At 52.2% G+C, this 16,676-nt stretch overlaps 2 protein-coding genes across 7 annotated transcripts in view; both read left to right on the top strand.

Moving 5' to 3' along the window:
• The first annotated feature begins 5,522 nt into the window (after positions 1–5,522).
• Positions 5,523–8,916, top strand: ift46 (intraflagellar transport 46 homolog (Chlamydomonas)). 5 transcript variants are annotated; one of them, XM_025003126.2, is made up of 6 exons: positions 5,523–5,742; positions 7,226–7,524; positions 7,717–7,794; positions 7,912–8,005; positions 8,106–8,237; positions 8,344–8,916. In XM_025003126.2, the coding sequence occupies exons 2-6, from the start codon at positions 7,247–7,249 to the stop codon at positions 8,695–8,697; spliced, it is 936 nt and encodes a 311-aa protein (XP_024858894.1). In that variant the 5' UTR covers positions 5,523–5,742; positions 7,226–7,246; the 3' UTR covers positions 8,698–8,916. The 5 variants fall into 5 exon arrangements, with proteins under 5 accessions (XP_024858894.1, XP_024858893.1, XP_024858892.1 ...); XM_025003125.2 differs by having other exon boundaries at positions 5,523–6,628; XM_025003124.2 differs by having other exon boundaries at positions 5,525–6,325.
• A 643-nt stretch (positions 8,917–9,559) lies between these two features.
• Positions 9,560–16,676, top strand: part of si:ch73-71d17.2 (RPA-related protein RADX) — a 10,435-nt gene continuing 3,318 nt past the window's right edge. Inside the window, exons 1-18 of one of the 2 annotated variants that reach the window (XM_037976758.1) lie at positions 9,560–9,643; positions 10,467–10,572; positions 10,657–10,846; positions 10,919–11,028; positions 11,104–11,241; positions 11,339–11,493; positions 12,042–12,198; positions 13,192–13,300; positions 13,578–13,669; positions 13,747–13,872; positions 14,152–14,253; positions 14,341–14,514; positions 14,585–14,709; positions 14,774–15,051; positions 15,131–15,181; positions 15,258–15,298; positions 15,985–16,248; positions 16,362–16,508. In XM_037976758.1, coding sequence (XP_037832686.1) covers positions 9,581–9,643; positions 10,467–10,572; positions 10,657–10,846; positions 10,919–11,028; positions 11,104–11,241; positions 11,339–11,493; positions 12,042–12,198; positions 13,192–13,300; positions 13,578–13,669; positions 13,747–13,872; positions 14,152–14,253; positions 14,341–14,514; positions 14,585–14,709; positions 14,774–15,051; positions 15,131–15,181; positions 15,258–15,298; positions 15,985–16,248; positions 16,362–16,508 — 2,428 coding nt within the window. In that variant the 5' untranslated portion in view covers positions 9,560–9,580. Of the gene's footprint in view, positions 9,644–10,466; positions 10,573–10,656; positions 10,847–10,918; positions 11,029–11,103; positions 11,242–11,338; positions 11,494–12,041; positions 12,199–13,191; positions 13,301–13,577; positions 13,670–13,746; positions 13,873–14,151; positions 14,254–14,340; positions 14,515–14,584; positions 14,710–14,773; positions 15,052–15,130; positions 15,182–15,257; positions 15,299–15,855; positions 16,249–16,361; positions 16,509–16,676 lie in introns of those variants that run through there. The other variant, XM_037976759.1, reaches the window with a different exon arrangement.

The following is a 16,676-nucleotide window of genomic DNA, read 5'->3' as shown; positions in this document are numbered from 1 at the left end:
TCCTCTCCTCCTTCCTTCAGACCCTCCTCCTTGTTCCCTCCCTCCTCTCCTTCCTTCAGACCCTCCTCCTCCTCTCCTCCTTCCTTCAGACCCTCCTCCTTGTTCCCTCCCTCCTCTCCTTCCTTCAGACCCTCCTCCTCCTCTCCTCCTTCCTTCAGACCCTCCTCCTTGTTCCCTCCCTCCTCTCCTTCCTTCAGACCCTCCTCCTCCTCTCCTCCTTCCTTCAGACCCTCCTCCTTGTTCCCTCCCTCCTCTCCTTCCTTCAGACCCTCCTCCTCCTCTCCTCCTTCCTTCAGACCCTCCTCCTTGTTCCCTCCCTCCTCTCCTTCCTTCAGACCCTCCTCCTCCTCTCCTCCTTCCTTCAGACCCTCCTCCTTGTTCCCTCCCTCCTCTCCTTCCTTCAGACCCTCCTCCTCCTCTCCTCCTTCCTTCAGACCCTCCTCCTTGTTCCCTCCCTCCTCTCCTTCCTTCAGACCCTCCTCCTCCTCTCCTCCTTCCTTCAGACCCTCCTCCTTGTTCCCTCCCTCCTCTCCTTCCTTCAGACCCTCCTCCTCCTCTCCTCCTTCCTTCAGACCCTCCTCCTTGTTCCCTCCCTCCTCTCCTTCCTTCAGACCCTCCTCCTCCTCTCCTCCTTCCTTCAGACCCTCCTCCTTGTTCCCTCCCTCCTCTCCTTCCTTCAGACCCTCCTCCTCCTCTCCTCCTTCCTTCAGACCCTCCTCCTTGTTCCCTCCCTCCTCTCCTTCCTTCAGACCCTCCTCCTCCTCTCCTCCTTCCTTCAGACCCTCCTCCTTGTTCCCTCCCTCCTCTCCTTCCTTCAGACCCTCCTCCTCCTCTCCTCCTTCCTTCAGACCCTCCTCCTTGTTCCCTCCCTCCTCTCCTTCCTTCAGACCCTCCTCCTCCTCTCCTCCTTCCTTCAGACCCTCCTCCTTGTTCCCTCCCTCCTCTCCTTCCTTCAGACCCTCCTCCTCCTCTCCTCCTTCCTTCAGACCCTCCTCCTTGTTCCCTCCCTCCTCTCCTTCCTTCAGACCCTCCTCCTCCTCTCCTCCTTCCTTCAGACCCTCCTCCTTGTTCCCTCCCTCCTCTCCTTCCTTCAGACCCTCCTCCTCCTCTCCTCCTTCCTTCAGACCCTCCTCCTTGTTCCCTCCCTCCTCTCCTTCCTTCAGACCCTCCTCCTCCTCTCCTCCTTCCTTCAGACCCTCCTCCTTGTTCCCTCCCTCCTCTCCTTCCTTCAGACCCTCCTCCTCCTCTCCTCCTTCCTTCAGACCCTCCTCCTTGTTCCCTCCCTCCTCTCCTTCCTTCAGACCCTCCTCCTCCTCTCCTCCTTCCTTCAGACCCTCCTCCTTGTTCCCTCCCTCCTCTCCTTCCTTCAGACCCTCCTCCTCCTCTCCTCCTTCCTTCAGACCCTCCTCCTTGTTCCCTCCCTCCTCTCCTTCCTTCAGACCCTCCTCCTCCTCTCCTCCTTCCTTCAGACCCTCCTCCTTGTTCCCTCCCTCCTCTCCTTCCTTCAGACCCTCCTCCTCCTCTCCTCCTTCCTTCAGACCCTCCTCCTTGTTCCCTCCCTCCTCTCCTTCCTTCAGACCCTCCTCCTCCTCTCCTCCTTCCTTCAGACCCTCCTCCTTGTTCCCTCCCTCCTCTCCTTCCTTCAGACCCTCCTCCTCCTCTCCTCCTTCCTTCAGACCCTCCTCCTTGTTCCCTCCCTCCTCTCCTTCCTTCAGACCCTCCTCCTCCTCTCCTCCTTCCTTCAGACCCTCCTCCTTGTTCCCTCCCTCCTCTCCTTCCTTCAGACCCTCCTCCTCCTCTCCTCCTTCCTTCAGACCCTCCTCCTTGTTCCCTCCCTCCTCTCCTTCCTTCAGACCCTCCTCCTCCTCTCCTCCTTCCTTCAGACCCTCCTCCTTGTTCCCTCCCTCCTCTCCTTCCTTCAGACCCTCCTCCTCCTCTCCTCCTTCCTTCAGACCCTCCTCCTTGTTCCCTCCCTCCTCTCCTTCCTTCAGACCCTCCTCCTCCTCTCCTCCTTCCTTCAGACCCTCCTCCTTGTTCCCTCCCTCCTCTCCTTCCTTCAGACCCTCCTCCTCCTCTCCTCCTTCCTTCAGACCCTCCTCCTTGTTCCCTCCCTCCTCTCCTTCCTTCAGACCCTCCTCCTCCTCTCCTCCTTCCTTCAGACCCTCCTCCTTGTTCCCTCCCTCCTCTCCTTCCTTCAGACCCTCCTCCTCCTCTCCTCCTTCCTTCAGACCCTCCTCCTTGTTCCCTCCCTCCTCTCCTTCCTTCAGACCCTCCTCCTCCTCTCCTCCTTCCTTCAGACCCTCCTCCTTGTTCCCTCCCTCCTCTCCTTCCTTCAGACCCTCCTCCTCCTCTCCTCCTTCCTTCAGACCCTCCTCCTTGTTCCCTCCCTCCTCTCCTTCCTTCAGACCCTCCTCCTCCTCTCCTCCTTCCTTCAGACCCTCCTCCTTGTTCCCTCCCTCCTCTCCTTCCTTCAGACCCTCCTCCTCCTCTCCTCCTTCCTTCAGACCCTCCTCCTTGTTCCCTCCCTCCTCTCCTTCCTTCAGACCCTCCTCCTCCTCTCCTCCTTCCTTCAGACCCTCCTCCTTGTTCCCTCCCTCCTCTCCTTCCTTCAGACCCTCCTCCTCCTCTCCTCCTTCCTTCAGACCCTCCTCCTTGTTCCCTCCCTCCTCTCCTTCCTTCAGACCCTCCTCCTCCTCTCCTCCTTCCTTCAGACCCTCCTCCTTGTTCCCTCCCTCCTCTCCTTCCTTCAGACCCTCCTCCTCCTCTCCTCCTTCCTTCAGACCCTCCTCCTTGTTCCCTCCCTCCTCTCCTTCCTTCAGACCCTCCTCCTCCTCTCCTCCTTCCTTCAGACCCTCCTCCTTGTTCCCTCCCTCCTCTCCTTCCTTCAGACCCTCCTCCTCCTCTCCTCCTTCCTTCAGACCCTCCTCCTTGTTCCCTCCCTCCTCTCCTTCCTTCAGACCCTCCTCCTCCTCTCCTCCTTCCTTCAGACCCTCCTCCTTGTTCCCTCCCTCCTCTCCTTCCTTCAGACCCTCCTCCTCCTCTCCTCCTTCCTTCAGACCCTCCTCCTTGTTCCCTCCCTCCTCTCCTTCCTTCAGACCCTCCTCCTCCTCTCCTCCTTCCTTCAGACCCTCCTCCTTGTTCCCTCCCTCCTCTCCTTCCTTCAGACCCTCCTCCTCCTCTCCTCCTTCCTTCAGACCCTCCTCCTTGTTCCCTCCCTCCTCTCCTTCCTTCAGACCCTCCTCCTCCTCTCCTCCTTCCTTCAGACCCTCCTCCTTGTTCCCTCCCTCCTCTCCTTCCTTCAGACCCTCCTCCTCCTCTCCTCCTTCCTTCAGACCCTCCTCCTTGTTCCCTCCCTCCTCTCCTTCCTTCAGACCCTCCTCCTCCTCTCCTCCTTCCTTCAGACCCTCCTCCTTGTTCCCTCCCTCCTCTCCTTCCTTCAGACCCTCCTCCTCCTCTCCTCCTTCCTTCAGACCCTCCTCCTTGTTCCCTCCCTCCTCTCCTTCCTTCAGACCCTCCTCCTCCTCTCCTCCTTCCTTCAGACCCTCCTCCTTGTTCCCTCCCTCCTCTCCTTCCTTCAGACCCTCCTCCTCCTCTCCTCCTTCCTTCAGACCCTCCTCCTTGTTCCCTCCCTCCTCTCCTTCCTTCAGACCCTCCTCCTCCTCTCCTCCTTCCTTCAGACCCTCCTCCTTGTTCCCTCCCTCCTCTCCTTCCTTCAGACCCTCCTCCTCCTCTCCTCCTTCCTTCAGACCCTCCTCCTTGTTCCCTCCCTCCTCTCCTTCCTTCAGACCCTCCTCCTCCTCTCCTCCTTCCTTCAGACCCTCCTCCTTGTTCCCTCCCTCCTCTCCTTCCTTCAGACCCTCCTCCTCCTCTCCTCCTTCCTTCAGACCCTCCTCCTTGTTCCCTCCCTCCTCTCCTTCCTTCAGACCCTCCTCCTCCTCTCCTCCTTCCTTCAGACCCTCCTCCTTGTTCCCTCCCTCCTCTCCTTCCTTCAGACCCTCCTCCTCCTCTCCTCCTTCCTTCAGACCCTCCTCCTTGTTCCCTCCCTCCTCTCCTTCCTTCAGACCCTCCTCCTCCTCTCCTCCTTCCTTCAGACCCTCCTCCTTGTTCCCTCCCTCCTCTCCTTCCTTCAGACCCTCCTCCTCCTCTCCTCCTTCCTTCAGACCCTCCTCCTTGTTCCCTCCCTCCTCTCCTTCCTTCAGACCCTCCTCCTCCTCTCCTCCTTCCTTCAGACCCTCCTCCTTGTTCCCTCCCTCCTCTCCTTCCTTCAGACCCTCCTCCTCCTCTCCTCCTTCCTTCAGACCCTCCTCCTTGTTCCCTCCCTCCTCTCCTTCCTTCAGACCCTCCTCCTCCTCTCCTCCTTCCTTCAGACCCTCCTCCTTGTTCCCTCCCTCCTCTCCTTCCTTCAGACCCTCCTCCTCCTCTCCTCCTTCCTTCAGACCCTCCTCCTTGTTCCCTCCCTCCTCTCCTTCCTTCAGACCCTCCTCCTCCTCTCCTCCTTCCTTCAGACCCTCCTCCTTGTTCCCTCCCTCCTCTCCTTCCTTCAGACCCTCCTCCTCCTCTCCTCCTTCCTTCAGACCCTCCTCCTTGTTCCCTCCCTCCTCTCCTTCCTTCAGACCCTCCTCCTCCTCTCCTCCTTCCTTCAGACCCTCCTCCTTGTTCCCTCCCTCCTCTCCTTCCTTCAGACCCTCCTCCTCCTCTCCTCCTTCCTTCAGACCCTCCTCCTTGTTCCCTCCCTCCTCTCCTTCCTTCAGACCCTCCTCCTCCTCTCCTCCTTCCTTCAGACCCTCCTCCTTGTTCCCTCCCTCCTCTCCTTCCTTCAGACCCTCCTCCTCCTCTCCTCCTTCCTTCAGACCCTCCTCCTTGTTCCCTCCCTCCTCTCCTTCCTTCAGACCCTCCTCCTCCTCTCCTCCTTCCTTCAGACCCTCCTCCTTGTTCCCTCCCTCCTCTCCTTCCTTCAGACCCTCCTCCTCCTCTCCTCCTTCCTTCAGACCCTCCTCCTTGTTCCCTCCCTCCTCTCCTTCCTTCAGACCCTCCTCCTCCTCTCCTCCTTCCTTCAGACCCTCCTCCTTGTTCCCTCCCTCCTCTCCTTCCTTCAGACCCTCCTCCTCCTCTCCTCCTTCCTTCAGACCCTCCTCCTTGTTCCCTCCCTCCTCTCCTTCCNAAGGAAATGAAACAGCAAATCTGGCAACTCAAAATCATATAAGCTTCACAGAACAAACAAGAAAATCAGAAATAGAAAGAATGATCAGACAAAGACTGTAGAGAGAAGGTCAGAAAGGAGGGATGGAGAAAGATAAGAGAGCTGGAAGAAGGAAAGAGTCACAACAAGACTCAGATCTGGTCAAACACGATTTCATTAAACAACTTTTAAAATACAGAAGAATAATACAGATAAATATGAATCATGAAACATTAAAACATGTTTTTTAAAGAAACAAAAATATAAAGAGGGAGTTTGAAAGAATTAAAGAAAGGCTTAAAAAATAGACAAAAGAATTAGTGAGTAAATATAAAAATTATATACATAAATATTTAAACTGATAAATAGAATTTAATTATATAGAACAAACAAATATTCAATAACCACACTCCAACCAGTAGGTGGCGGTAAAACACACCTTCAGCTTGTGCCAACCACCAACAAACTCCACAAGAAGCAGCAGCAGCAGCAGCAGCAGAAGAAGAAGAAGAAGAAGAAGAAGAAGACGTTTCCCATGATGCCGCCCGGCCCTCCGTTGCCAGGTTACGGTCGTTACGGTCTTCTGTTGTCCACAGCTGCTTCCATAGAAACTGTTTTATTGAAGCAGAAACTCAGAACGGAATATGTCGGCATTTTAAACATTTATCAGCTTGTGTTTTTATGTTTTGGCGTAGTTTATTTTAGCTTTTTGTCATTTAAAAAGACCGTTTTTCGGTTTGTTGTTAGCAGTTGAAGGCTAATGTTAGCTTAGCTTTGTGTTAGCTCTGGTTAAAGTTCTGTTAGTTCCGGATAAACTTAACAAAAATAGAAAGGTTTAAAGATTTATTAGCTTTATAAAGTTCCACGTGTTTAATTGGGGCGTTTCCAGTCAGATTACAGATCAGTTTTAGGTATTACAGGAAAAGAAACGTTTTTTAACCGGTTAGCGCCTCTAAAGCTGCTTTTTACCGGGACGTTAATGTGTGAAACCACCGCCTCCCGGAAATCTGCCGGTATCTTATGGAGCGGGCTGACCCGGGAAAAGGCCCCGAGCTGCTGAAGAACCAGCCCTACGACGAGAGCCTGGAGGTGGACGGAGAGGAGGTACCGAGCGTCCACAGCCCGACTCCCCGCGGACAGAGTCAGGTAACCCGGTCAGACCCGCTGCCTTCACCCGGCCTCAGAACCGGAGGCCTAAAACTACCCTCATCAGACCCCCATCAGATCTCCATCAGACCCATCAGACCCTCATTAGATCCCGATCAGATGCATCAGACCTCTATCAAATCCATCAGATCCATCAAACCCCCATCAGACCCTCATCAGATCCCCATCAGATCTCTATCAGATCCATCAGACCCCCATCAGATCCATGAGACCACCATCAGATCCATGAGACCCATCAGACCCCCACACCGACTGATGTGTGTCTAACTGTATATCAGTTCTGTAAGTTTATATTTAGTTACATTTACTTGCAATATGATTCTCCCTGGCTCCAGTTTCTTCTCATCTTAACTTCTGTTTTATATCTGAGTCGAGTTTGGTTCCCAGCTGATGTTCCAGGTTCTCATTCAGTAATGTTCTAGCTTCTTTCAGAATATTTAATGATATATTAAAGGTCAGAACAGTTAGATTTTCAGGTTTAAGGATCTAAAACACAGAAAATGAATGATTGGGTTTTATTGGACTTAAATGATCAGTTATGAAAGTGAAGTTTGGATTTTGAAATATTTTAAAACCTTTTTCAGATTTCCTCGTTATGGTTCTGACCTGTGATTGGTCCGTTGTGGTTCTGACCTGTGATTGGTCTGTTGTGGTTCTGACCTGTAATTGGTTCGTTGTGGTTCTGACCTGTGATTGGTCTGTTGTGGTTCTGACCTGTGATTGGTCTGTTGTGCTTCTGACCTGTGATTGGTCTGTTGTGGTTCTGACCTGTGATTGGTCCGTTGTGGTTCTGACCTGTGATGGGTCTGTTGTGGTTCTGACCTGTGATTGGTCTGTTGTGGTTCTGCGGTTCTGACCTGTGATTGGTTCTCCTCTCAGTCAGAGTCCAGCAGGAACCGGATGTTCCGCAGCATCATGTCGGCCAACAGCAGCAGCGATGAGTTCGATGAGGACCTCAAGCCTCTGAGGGACAAAGAGCCCGCTGGGACAAAGCAGGGGCCCGGTCCAAATGAAGAGGATGAGGATGAGGAAGAGGAGGAGGATGACTCTGATGATGATGATGATACAGATGATGATGATGACCCCACGGAGCCTCTGGAGGGAGTGTACGACCCCGCAGACTACGCCAACCTGCCCGTCAGCACCGAGATCAAAGAACTGTTCCAGTACATCATCCGGTGAGGACACACACACACACACACACACACACACACACACACACACACACATCAGGATGACCTGGGGTCAGAGTTCAGCTACAGACTCCTCTGCTGACACAGCTCAGGTTCACCCCCAGTACAGAGACAAACGTTGGACAGTTTAAAGACACAAACAGAGACACTTCCTGTTTAACTTGTGGTCCATTTCAGGCAGTTTGACCAGAGACAGTTTGTCTTCTCCTTCCTTTGTCTGCTGTCTTCAGAAGGACAGCTCCTTCTTCTTCAGAGGTCAGACCTTCAGGAACAGTTCAGTCTCTGGTCTGGGTGGTTCCTCTGCTGTCCTTCATCTGGGCAGAACTCTCAACTCCTCTGTCCTCTGATGTGTCCTCTGATGTGTCCTCCCAGGTACACGCCTCAGACCATAGAACTGGATCACTCCCTGAAGCCGTTCATCCCAGACTTCATCCCAGCTGTTGGAGACATCGACGCCTTCCTGAAGGTACAAACAGATGGTTTCAGAACCCGGTTCTGATCTAAAGCTGGTTCTGATCTAAAGCTGGTTCTGTGTGCTTCCTGACGCCTGTGTGTGTTGTGTTCAGGTGCCGAGACCCGATGGGAAACCAGATGATCTGGGACTGCTGGTTCTGGATGAACCCAGTGTGAAGCAGTCGGACCCCACGGTTCTGTCGCTGTGGCTGTCAGAGGAGACCAAGCAGCACGGAGCTGCAGAGGTACGCACACACACACACACACACACACACACACACACACACACACACCCTGTTCTGATCAGACGATGACCCGGTCCTGCTGCCTCCATCTGTCTGTGTCTCTCAGCTGAAGAAAGTGACGAGCGTGGCGAGTCCTCAGGACAACCCTCGGGCCGTGGACAGCTGGGTGGACAGTATCAGCGCCCTGCACAGGTCCAAACCTCCGGCCAGCGTCCAGTACCACCGACCGGTCCCGGACATCGACAGCCTGATGCAGGAGTGGGCCGCGGAGCTGGAGGATCTGCTGGGCCGCCTGCAGCTGCCCCCCGCCCGCCTGGACTGCAGCCTGTCTCAGTACGCCGACATCATCTGCAGCCTGCTGGACATCCCCGTCTACGGAACCAGGATCCAGTCCCTGCACCTGCTCTTCAGTCTCTATCTGGAGTTCAGGGACTCTCAGCACTTCACCCGCAGAACCTAGAGACGATCCAGAACCTTCATCTTCATCTGTACCTGCTGCTTCCTGTTCAAACTGTCAGGGACTCAAAAACTGATCTGAGGTCAGGATCAGATCATCTGTGCCACAGCTGGACTCTGGGTTCCAGCTCAGAAACTGGTTTCTGTCTCTTTGTTACCTTGGATCAGTTCCTTCCTGTTTCTGTATGTTTATAATCAATAAAGGTGAGGCAACCAATACAAACAGCTGTCTGCCTGTCTCTCTGCTCACCTGTCTGTCTCTCTCTCTCTGTCTGTCTGTCTCTCGGTCTGTCTCTCTGTCTCTCTCTCTCTGTCTCTCTGTCTGTCTGTCTCTCGGTCTGTCTCTCTGTCTGTCTCTCTCTCTCTGTCTCTCTGTCTGCCTATCTGCCTGTCTCTCTGCTCACCTGTCTGTCTCTCTCTCTCTGTCTGTCTGTCTCTCGGTCTGTCTCTCTGTCTCTCTCTCTCTCTGTCTCTCTGTCTGTCTGTCTCTCTCTCTCTGCCTGTCTGTCTATCTGTCTGTCTGTCTGAGACCCAGGAACCTTTCAGATTCTCAGAACAGGTCCTCAGGTTCTCTTTAAGCCTTTCACTCCCTGGTTCTGGACCTTCTGGTTTGTTATAATAAAGGACTTGAAGACAAATGTTGGTTTTAGTTTATTTTAAGCACAAACAGAAAGATGTAAACAGTCTGAACAGTTTCCACCTCTTACACATCAGAACCTCATTCAAGAACTTCTCAGGATAACAGCACGTGACATGTCACACTGCCATCAATTTTTAAACAAGGACTTTACCAGAATGTGTATATTTATGATATAAAAACATTTAGCCATCGAAGTTCTGCCTTCATTTCCCATAATGCACAGCACTGTTATTGTTCGGGCCCAAACATGGCGGCGGATAGCTGCGTCTTCCACCGAACCCTGACCCGGTCCAGACCGACTCCGAACAAGGTCAGAACCCTGCCGGTGTTATCACCGAACCCGTCCCGATCAGCTGTGGTTCTGTTGGACCCGTGTTTTCGCGCTTCCGTCAGTCCTCGCGGATAAAACCAGCCTCCACCAGACTTCATTCAAAAATCCTCTGATTTAACGATGATTCACCCACCGCTGTTTTAACCTGCCTTCATGAAATTCAAGACAAAAATATTACATTTAAAGTTGTTATGTAAAACACAGACAAGCCGAATTCATTGTAAGATTATAAAGTTTTAATTAAAGTATATTATATTTGTATTTTTGGTTAAATATCAGCCTACACAATAATACAAGCCATTGCTTAAAAACCACCAGAAAAGGAAAGATATCTGCTAAATAAATGACAAGCAGTTTGATTAAATCTCAGCAAAATTACTGCAAAGTCATTATAATTTATCTAAATGTTTGACTTTATGTTTAAGTTTTCATTTTATTGTATAATAAATACAAAATCCTTAAATTTTAGGCTTTTCCTAGCAGGTTTGGAACTGAGGATTAGAGATGCTCATCATCCTCCCTGTTTGCCTGATTAATTTATAAACTAATCCTGTGTATTTATTAGAATATATTTTGGTTAGGGGCAATTTATTGTTCTTTCTAAGAGTAATTTTCATTGTTTAATCAAAAATAATTGTTTTATATTCATGGATTTACAGATTTTAGTGTGGACCAGTGTCAGTCTCCAAGGAGTTTCTTAAAACAAACAGAATATTTTGTATTAATATAAACTTTTTTCCTCCTCCTCACATCTTAGTTGGAGGTGGATCCATGTAGATGTTTTTACCACCTTGTCTTGCAGGTGTCCTCTCCTGTGGTCTGCAGGGAGTTCCTGCATGTTGTGGACATTCGGCGTTACAGCAGAGACCAGGCGTCCCCCGTCTTCTTCCCCCAGGCCGTCCTCAGTGGTGAGACACAGCAGCAGAGAAACTGGATGAACCGTTTCAAACAAACCCAGTCTGACGTGTCCTCTGTCCTCGCTCTGTCCCCAGGTGAAGACCTGTATGACGTCACGCTGACGGACGGACACTGTCTCCTTCAGGTGACTCTGGACCCGGGTCTGAACCGGCTGGTGGAGAGGCGTGTCCTACATCCTGGGTCTGTGGTTTGTAACGTCACCTTCAGCCCCGCCCTGAGCGCTCAGCTCCCAGAATGCCCCGGGGCCTCTGCAGACAGAGACAGGTGAGTGCAGACAGGTGAGCGGCAGAGCTGTGATGTCATCCAACGGGCTGAATGTGGCTCCTCCCCCTGCAGCTACAGGCTGGTGAGCGTTCAGGTCAGAGACGCAGATCCTGGTGAGGATGAAGAGGTCAGGAGGTCGGACTGGGCCACTCTGCCCTGGTTCGGATCATCAGAACCAACAGGTGACGTCATGTTTAACACCTGTAGAACCATCAGAGTGTGTTTCCTGTGATCTGATTGGCTGATGGATCCGACAGGTCCCCTGGTTCCTCTCAGAGCCAATCGGAGCGTGTTCCTTCCTCTGTGGAACAACGTGGACCACAGCGGGGAGGTGTGGAGGGAAGCTCCGCCCACTGATGAGGGCATGGAGGATGAAGATGAAGAGGAGGATGAAGGTAGCGTATTGGATGTGACACGCTCCTCCAGCAGCCAATCACAGCACAGCTTCTACAGGAAGTAAGGAACCGGTCACATGACTGCGTGCGTTTCCAGGGCGACGTCCTGCGGTGACGGTGTCTGAGCTACGGGACGTCTTCCTGTCAGGCTGGCGTGGCGCCGTCCAGCATCAGCTGATCGTACGCATCATCAACAAGTCTCACCTGATGTATTATGGGAGGACAGACAGGAACTGTGATTGCCCATATAAGGTCAGTGTCTGAAACAGGTGTTAGGTCAGGGTTCTAATAAACCTTTAGAACCGATCCAAGGAGACGTTCCATCAGACGGATACAAAAACAAACGATAAGTTGGTTTTATGGTTGTTCATCAACCTGAGGGGTCAGTCGATACTGAGGTTCTCCACAGCCCTGAGGTTCCCCACAGCCCTGAGGTTCTCCACAGGCCTAAGGTTCTCCGCAGGCCTGAGGTTCTCCACAGGCCTGAAGTTCTTCACAGGCCTGAGGTTCTGCACAGGCCTGAAGTTCTTCACAGGCCTGAGGTTCTCCCCAGGCCTGAGGTTCTCCACAGTCCTGAGGTTCTCCACAGTCCTGAGGTTCTCCACAGGTCTGAGGTTCTCCCCAGGCCTGAGGTTCTCCCCAGGCCTGAGGTTCTCCACAGTCCTGAGGTTCTGCACAGGCCTGAGGTTCCCCACAGGCCTGAGGTTCCCCACAGGCCTGAGGTTCTGCACAGCCTTGAGGTTTTAAAACCTTAGGAACCTCCTGACTGTGAGCTGTCTGCACTTCCTGTCTTTGTCCAGGTGCTGCTGCAGGTGAGCGACCAGACAGGAAGTGTGTGTGTGGTGCTGTGGAACAGCGTGTGTGTCGACTGGTACCGCTGTCTGAAGCCTGGTGACATCATCAGCCTGAGGCGCTATCGAGTGAAACGGCACTACCAGGCCGAAGGGGACGACATAGGTACACACACCTACACACACACACACACACACACACGCACACGCACACACACACACACACACGCACGCACGCACGCACACACACCTACACACACACACACACACGCACACACACACACACACACACACACACACCATACTGCCTTATTACACAGCTGTAGGAAGAGCAGTTCTCCTTCTTTCAGGGTTTCCAGATCAGGTGATAGAACTGATCTGTTCTTTGTCAGGTTCTGAATGGTTCTGATCCAACAACTGATTCATTAATCCAGACAGAAACAGACAGAAGGAACCAGAACATCTGACGCTCACATGTTCTGGTTCTGAGTGGTTGCAGTGTGGGACTCTGGAGGTCTTCCTGGCATTAATGAAACCGGGACACTGGGAGGAAGTGATTTCCAGACTTGCTGGGAATTCAGCTGGGACTACAGAGATGGAGTCTGATCCCAACAGAAACCTGGGAAGGAAGAGGCCTTCAGTGGACCTTCACATTGTCAGATGTTTAATCCCACCACCTGCAGCAGACTGGGAATGGGGCAGCCACTCGGGATGATATTATTGGAGAGTTTTAGGAGGAAATTGGTGTTGAGATGCCTTTTAAATCCACGGCTGTTTGAGTGATGAACAACAAAAGCTGAATAGAAAGGACAGAAATAGTTTGTTCTGCTTTCAGCAGCTGGTAAAAAGGAGGTGGCTGACAGATAAAACCATCTACCATTGAAGAATGGCTTACTATTTTACACACAATTTACATAATGGAAAAGATCACGTTTTCTCTTACGATTCATAAAGATACATTTTATAGAATTTAGTCAAAATGGTGTGAGTATGTAAAACCACTGACCCACTCTCCTGTGTGTCGAATGAACCTTAGGTAAACCCCGTCAGCTGGGTGGTTGTGTTTCTGTTATTATTCATGTTCATGCAGGCTGGTCGCTCTGCTGCACTGTTGGAAAGCAATAAAAAGTTCTGGTTCTGGTTCTGTTGTTTGTTTCAGAGCTCAGTGTGAACAGCAGGAACCCTGCTGCGCTCATATCTGTTCTCCCAGAATCCTCGGTTTCACCTGAACACCTCCCACCTGCTGCCACCTACAGCTTCTACAGCAGGTAAACCTTCATTAACGTCTGGACCCCTCTGACACTGACCCCTGACCCCTGACCGTCAGACAGAGCCTGACCTTTGACCCCTGACCGTCAGACAGAGCCTGACCTTTGACCCCTGACCGTCAGACAGAGCCTGACCTCTGACCCCTGACTGTCAGACAGAGCCTGATCTTTGACCCCTGACCTCTGACTGTCAGACAGAGCCTGACCGCTGACCTTTGACCCCTGACCTTTAACAGAGCTCGCCTTCTCTCTGATGGTTTCCTCTCTTTATTAACAGTAAGGATCTTTCTGAGCGCGCTCACAGCGGCGTTTGTGATGTCATCGGTCTGCTGGCGTTCACAGGACGATCAGAGCGAATCAGGAGGAAAGGTGAGGGTTACCATGGAGACAGACAGATGTAGGAGGGATATAATAAACTCAAATTGGTTTTATTTTAATACCATTAGACGGGCGAGGGGCGGAGCTTCTAGAGTACCGGTGGCTGCGATTGGAGGATGGAAGCAGCGATCGGCCAATCATGGTGAAGCTCTTCTCCACGTCTCAACCTGAAACACACCTGAAGCTCCACCCACGTAAGGTCCACACCTGTCCTGTTTTCACTAATCACTGATGAAAGGTATTGATCCTGACAGGTGCTGAATGGATGAGCCTGTGTGTGTGTGTGTGTGCGTGTGGGTGGGAGGGTGTGTGTGTGTGTGTGTGGGTGGGAGGGTGTGTGTGTGTGTGTGTGGGTGGGAGGGTGTGTGTGTGTGTGTGTGGGTGGGAGGGTGTGTGTGTGTGTGTGGGTGTGGCGGGGAGGTGCACATGTGTGTGTGTGTGTGGTGTTTTATGATTCGTTGTTCTGTCTCCAGTCTCTGTGGTGGTTTGCACTCGCCTGCAGGTGATCAGGTCCTCTGATCAGACTGACTGGTTCTACCTGACCAACACAACCTTCACTCAGGTCTACTGCACAGGTAACTCTGAACCTGAACCTGCTTCAATCAGCTGCTTACTTCCTCCCACCTGACCTCTGTCCTCTCTCCTGATTGGCTGTCGGCCAGGCCTGGGCCACCACTCCCAGATGAGCTACCGGAAGCTGCCACAGGTGCGCCTCTTCCTGCGGTGGCTGAGGAGCCAGGAGGACGAGCAGGTGCTGAGCAGGGCTCTGATTGGAGGGTTCTTCATCCACCCGCCTCCTCCCGTCTCCTTGGAAACATTCATGAAGGACAGGAGAGGTCAGCTGACGCTAAACGCTTCAGTTCACAGTCTGAAGCTCGCTGTAGGAGCACCTGCTGTGTTTTACAGGTGAGCTGGGCTTCCTGCAGGGGGCGGAGCTTCAGAGGGAGCTGGAGAGACTCTGTTACCGAGAGCGACGGTCCTTCTGCGTCCAGGCAACCGTTACCATGGTTACGTACAGCAGCAGAGGAGAGGTAACATCACACACACACCCAGAAGAAACAGAAACCTGAACTGAAACAAGTTCTTCTTCTTCAGGAGGATCACTGTTTGTTCTGGACAGACAGAGCTTCATCTCACTCCTCCTCCTCCTCATCCTCCTCTCCTCGCCTCCCTCCCTCCTCTCCTTCCTTCAGACCCTCCTCCTCCTCTCCTCCTTCCTTCAGACCCTCCTCCTTGTTCCCTCCCTCCTCTCCTTCCTTCAGACCCTCCTCCTCCTCTCCTCCTTCCTTCAGACCCTCCTCCTTGTTCCCTCCCTCCTCTCCTTCCTCAGCTGTCAGTCATTCGTCTCCTGGTCCAGCCGTCCCCGGCGCTCGGTGAGACTTTAAACTTGTTTTGGTCTGTTTGTTGGTCTGCGAGGCGTTTGAGTGCAGCTCTCAGTGTTTGTCTCAGCAGGAAGTGGAGGAAGAGGAGGCAGCTGCTGCAGGCAGACACTCTGAAGAAGAGGTGAGTTGTGAGGGAGGAGTTGGAGACGAAGGCTGCAGGCTGAGTTTGGAAGCTGATGAGTGTTTTCTCTGTGCAGACGCCCTCAGCTGCCAGTTCAGGCTGAAAACAACAGGACAGGTGAGTTTGTTTCTGGGAGGATTTCAGCTCGATGAGCAGCAGCTACAGGTTCTATTAATGCTGCTGATCCAGCAGCCTTAGGAGTCTGCACCTGTTGGTCTTTCTTTCTCTCACTGCTTTTGATTTGCTGAAAACAAAACAAAAGTTACATCAAACCTGCGTCTCCATCAGAACGATAACCTCTGACCTTCAGGAGCTGAAATTCACTAAAAACTGTGAAAAAAGTCCCAACAAACATGAAGACAGAGGCAAAAAGAGTCCTGTTTGAAGCTCTAAACCCAGTCATTTCTCCTCCATAAACCCTGTAGAACCTGTGGGACCATCAGAACCTTCTGCTGCTCACGGGTCAACAAGTTCTGATAGTTTTCACTCAGAGACTGTTGGTCTGAGGCTTACTTTCTACTCTGAGTTTCTGCTGTGTGAAGCCCCTCCCTTCATCGGCGGCCCTGTTAGCCAATCAGAGGCTGGAATGTGTTGTGGAGGCATCATATGTATGTGGAGCCAGTGACTCAGCAGATTCTGAATTACCCAGCATGCATTTATTTCCTGTTTTGTAGATCCTGCGCTGGCATCCTTCAACATTTCTGCAGACATGTTGTAGTTCTCAAACCTTTAGCTGTCTTGGACTCCAGTTCCCATCAGCCACCTGGAGGCCTGGCTCTGAACCCTGCCTCTTCTGTCTGCAGTCATTCTGTTCGATGCTTCCATGGAGTTTCTGCAAAACCCTGCTGAGGAAGAGGAAGACGATGAAGATGAAGATGAAGATGCCTCATCTTTCACCACCGCCCCCCTCCCCCCAGTCTTCCCTCCTGTTGCCTTGGAGACCTTACCAATGCATTATGACCACACCCACAGAGAGGAGCAGTTGGTTGCCGTGGCAATGGGAGGAGGGGGAACATCTGAGAAGTTTGACTCCTCCCTCGAGGATTACTACACACTGAGACTCAGAGGTACACACACACACACACACACACAGACCGAGCATGCTCAGTGTGAAGTTCTCAGGTACTGTCATCAGGTGAGTTCTGTTTGAGGCTGAATGATTAAATAAATCTGTTTCCAGCTCTGTCCGACGGGCTGCTGGTCGACACGCTCTTCCTCCCTCATTTCTCCTCTTCCTCACCTTGTTCTCTCCTCCATCACTCCAACACCTGGACCTCCATCTTGTCCCATGGAGCCTTCTCCTCTCAGACACCTCCACCCTCTCCAGGTCAGTGAGTGCTCAGACCTACCAACTGTGAGATGAAGATGATGATGGTGATGATGATGATGATGGTGGTGATGATGATGGTGATGGTGGTGATGATGATGGTGATGGTGGTGATGATGATGGTGATGATGATGGTGATGATGGTGATGATGATGGTGATGATGGTGA

This window comes from Kryptolebias marmoratus, linkage group LG7, assembly GCF_001649575.2.
Source record: "Kryptolebias marmoratus isolate JLee-2015 linkage group LG7, ASM164957v2, whole genome shotgun sequence".
NCBI lineage: Eukaryota > Metazoa > Chordata > Actinopteri > Cyprinodontiformes > Rivulidae > Kryptolebias > Kryptolebias marmoratus.
This window is presented reverse-complemented; position numbering and strand designations above follow the sequence as displayed.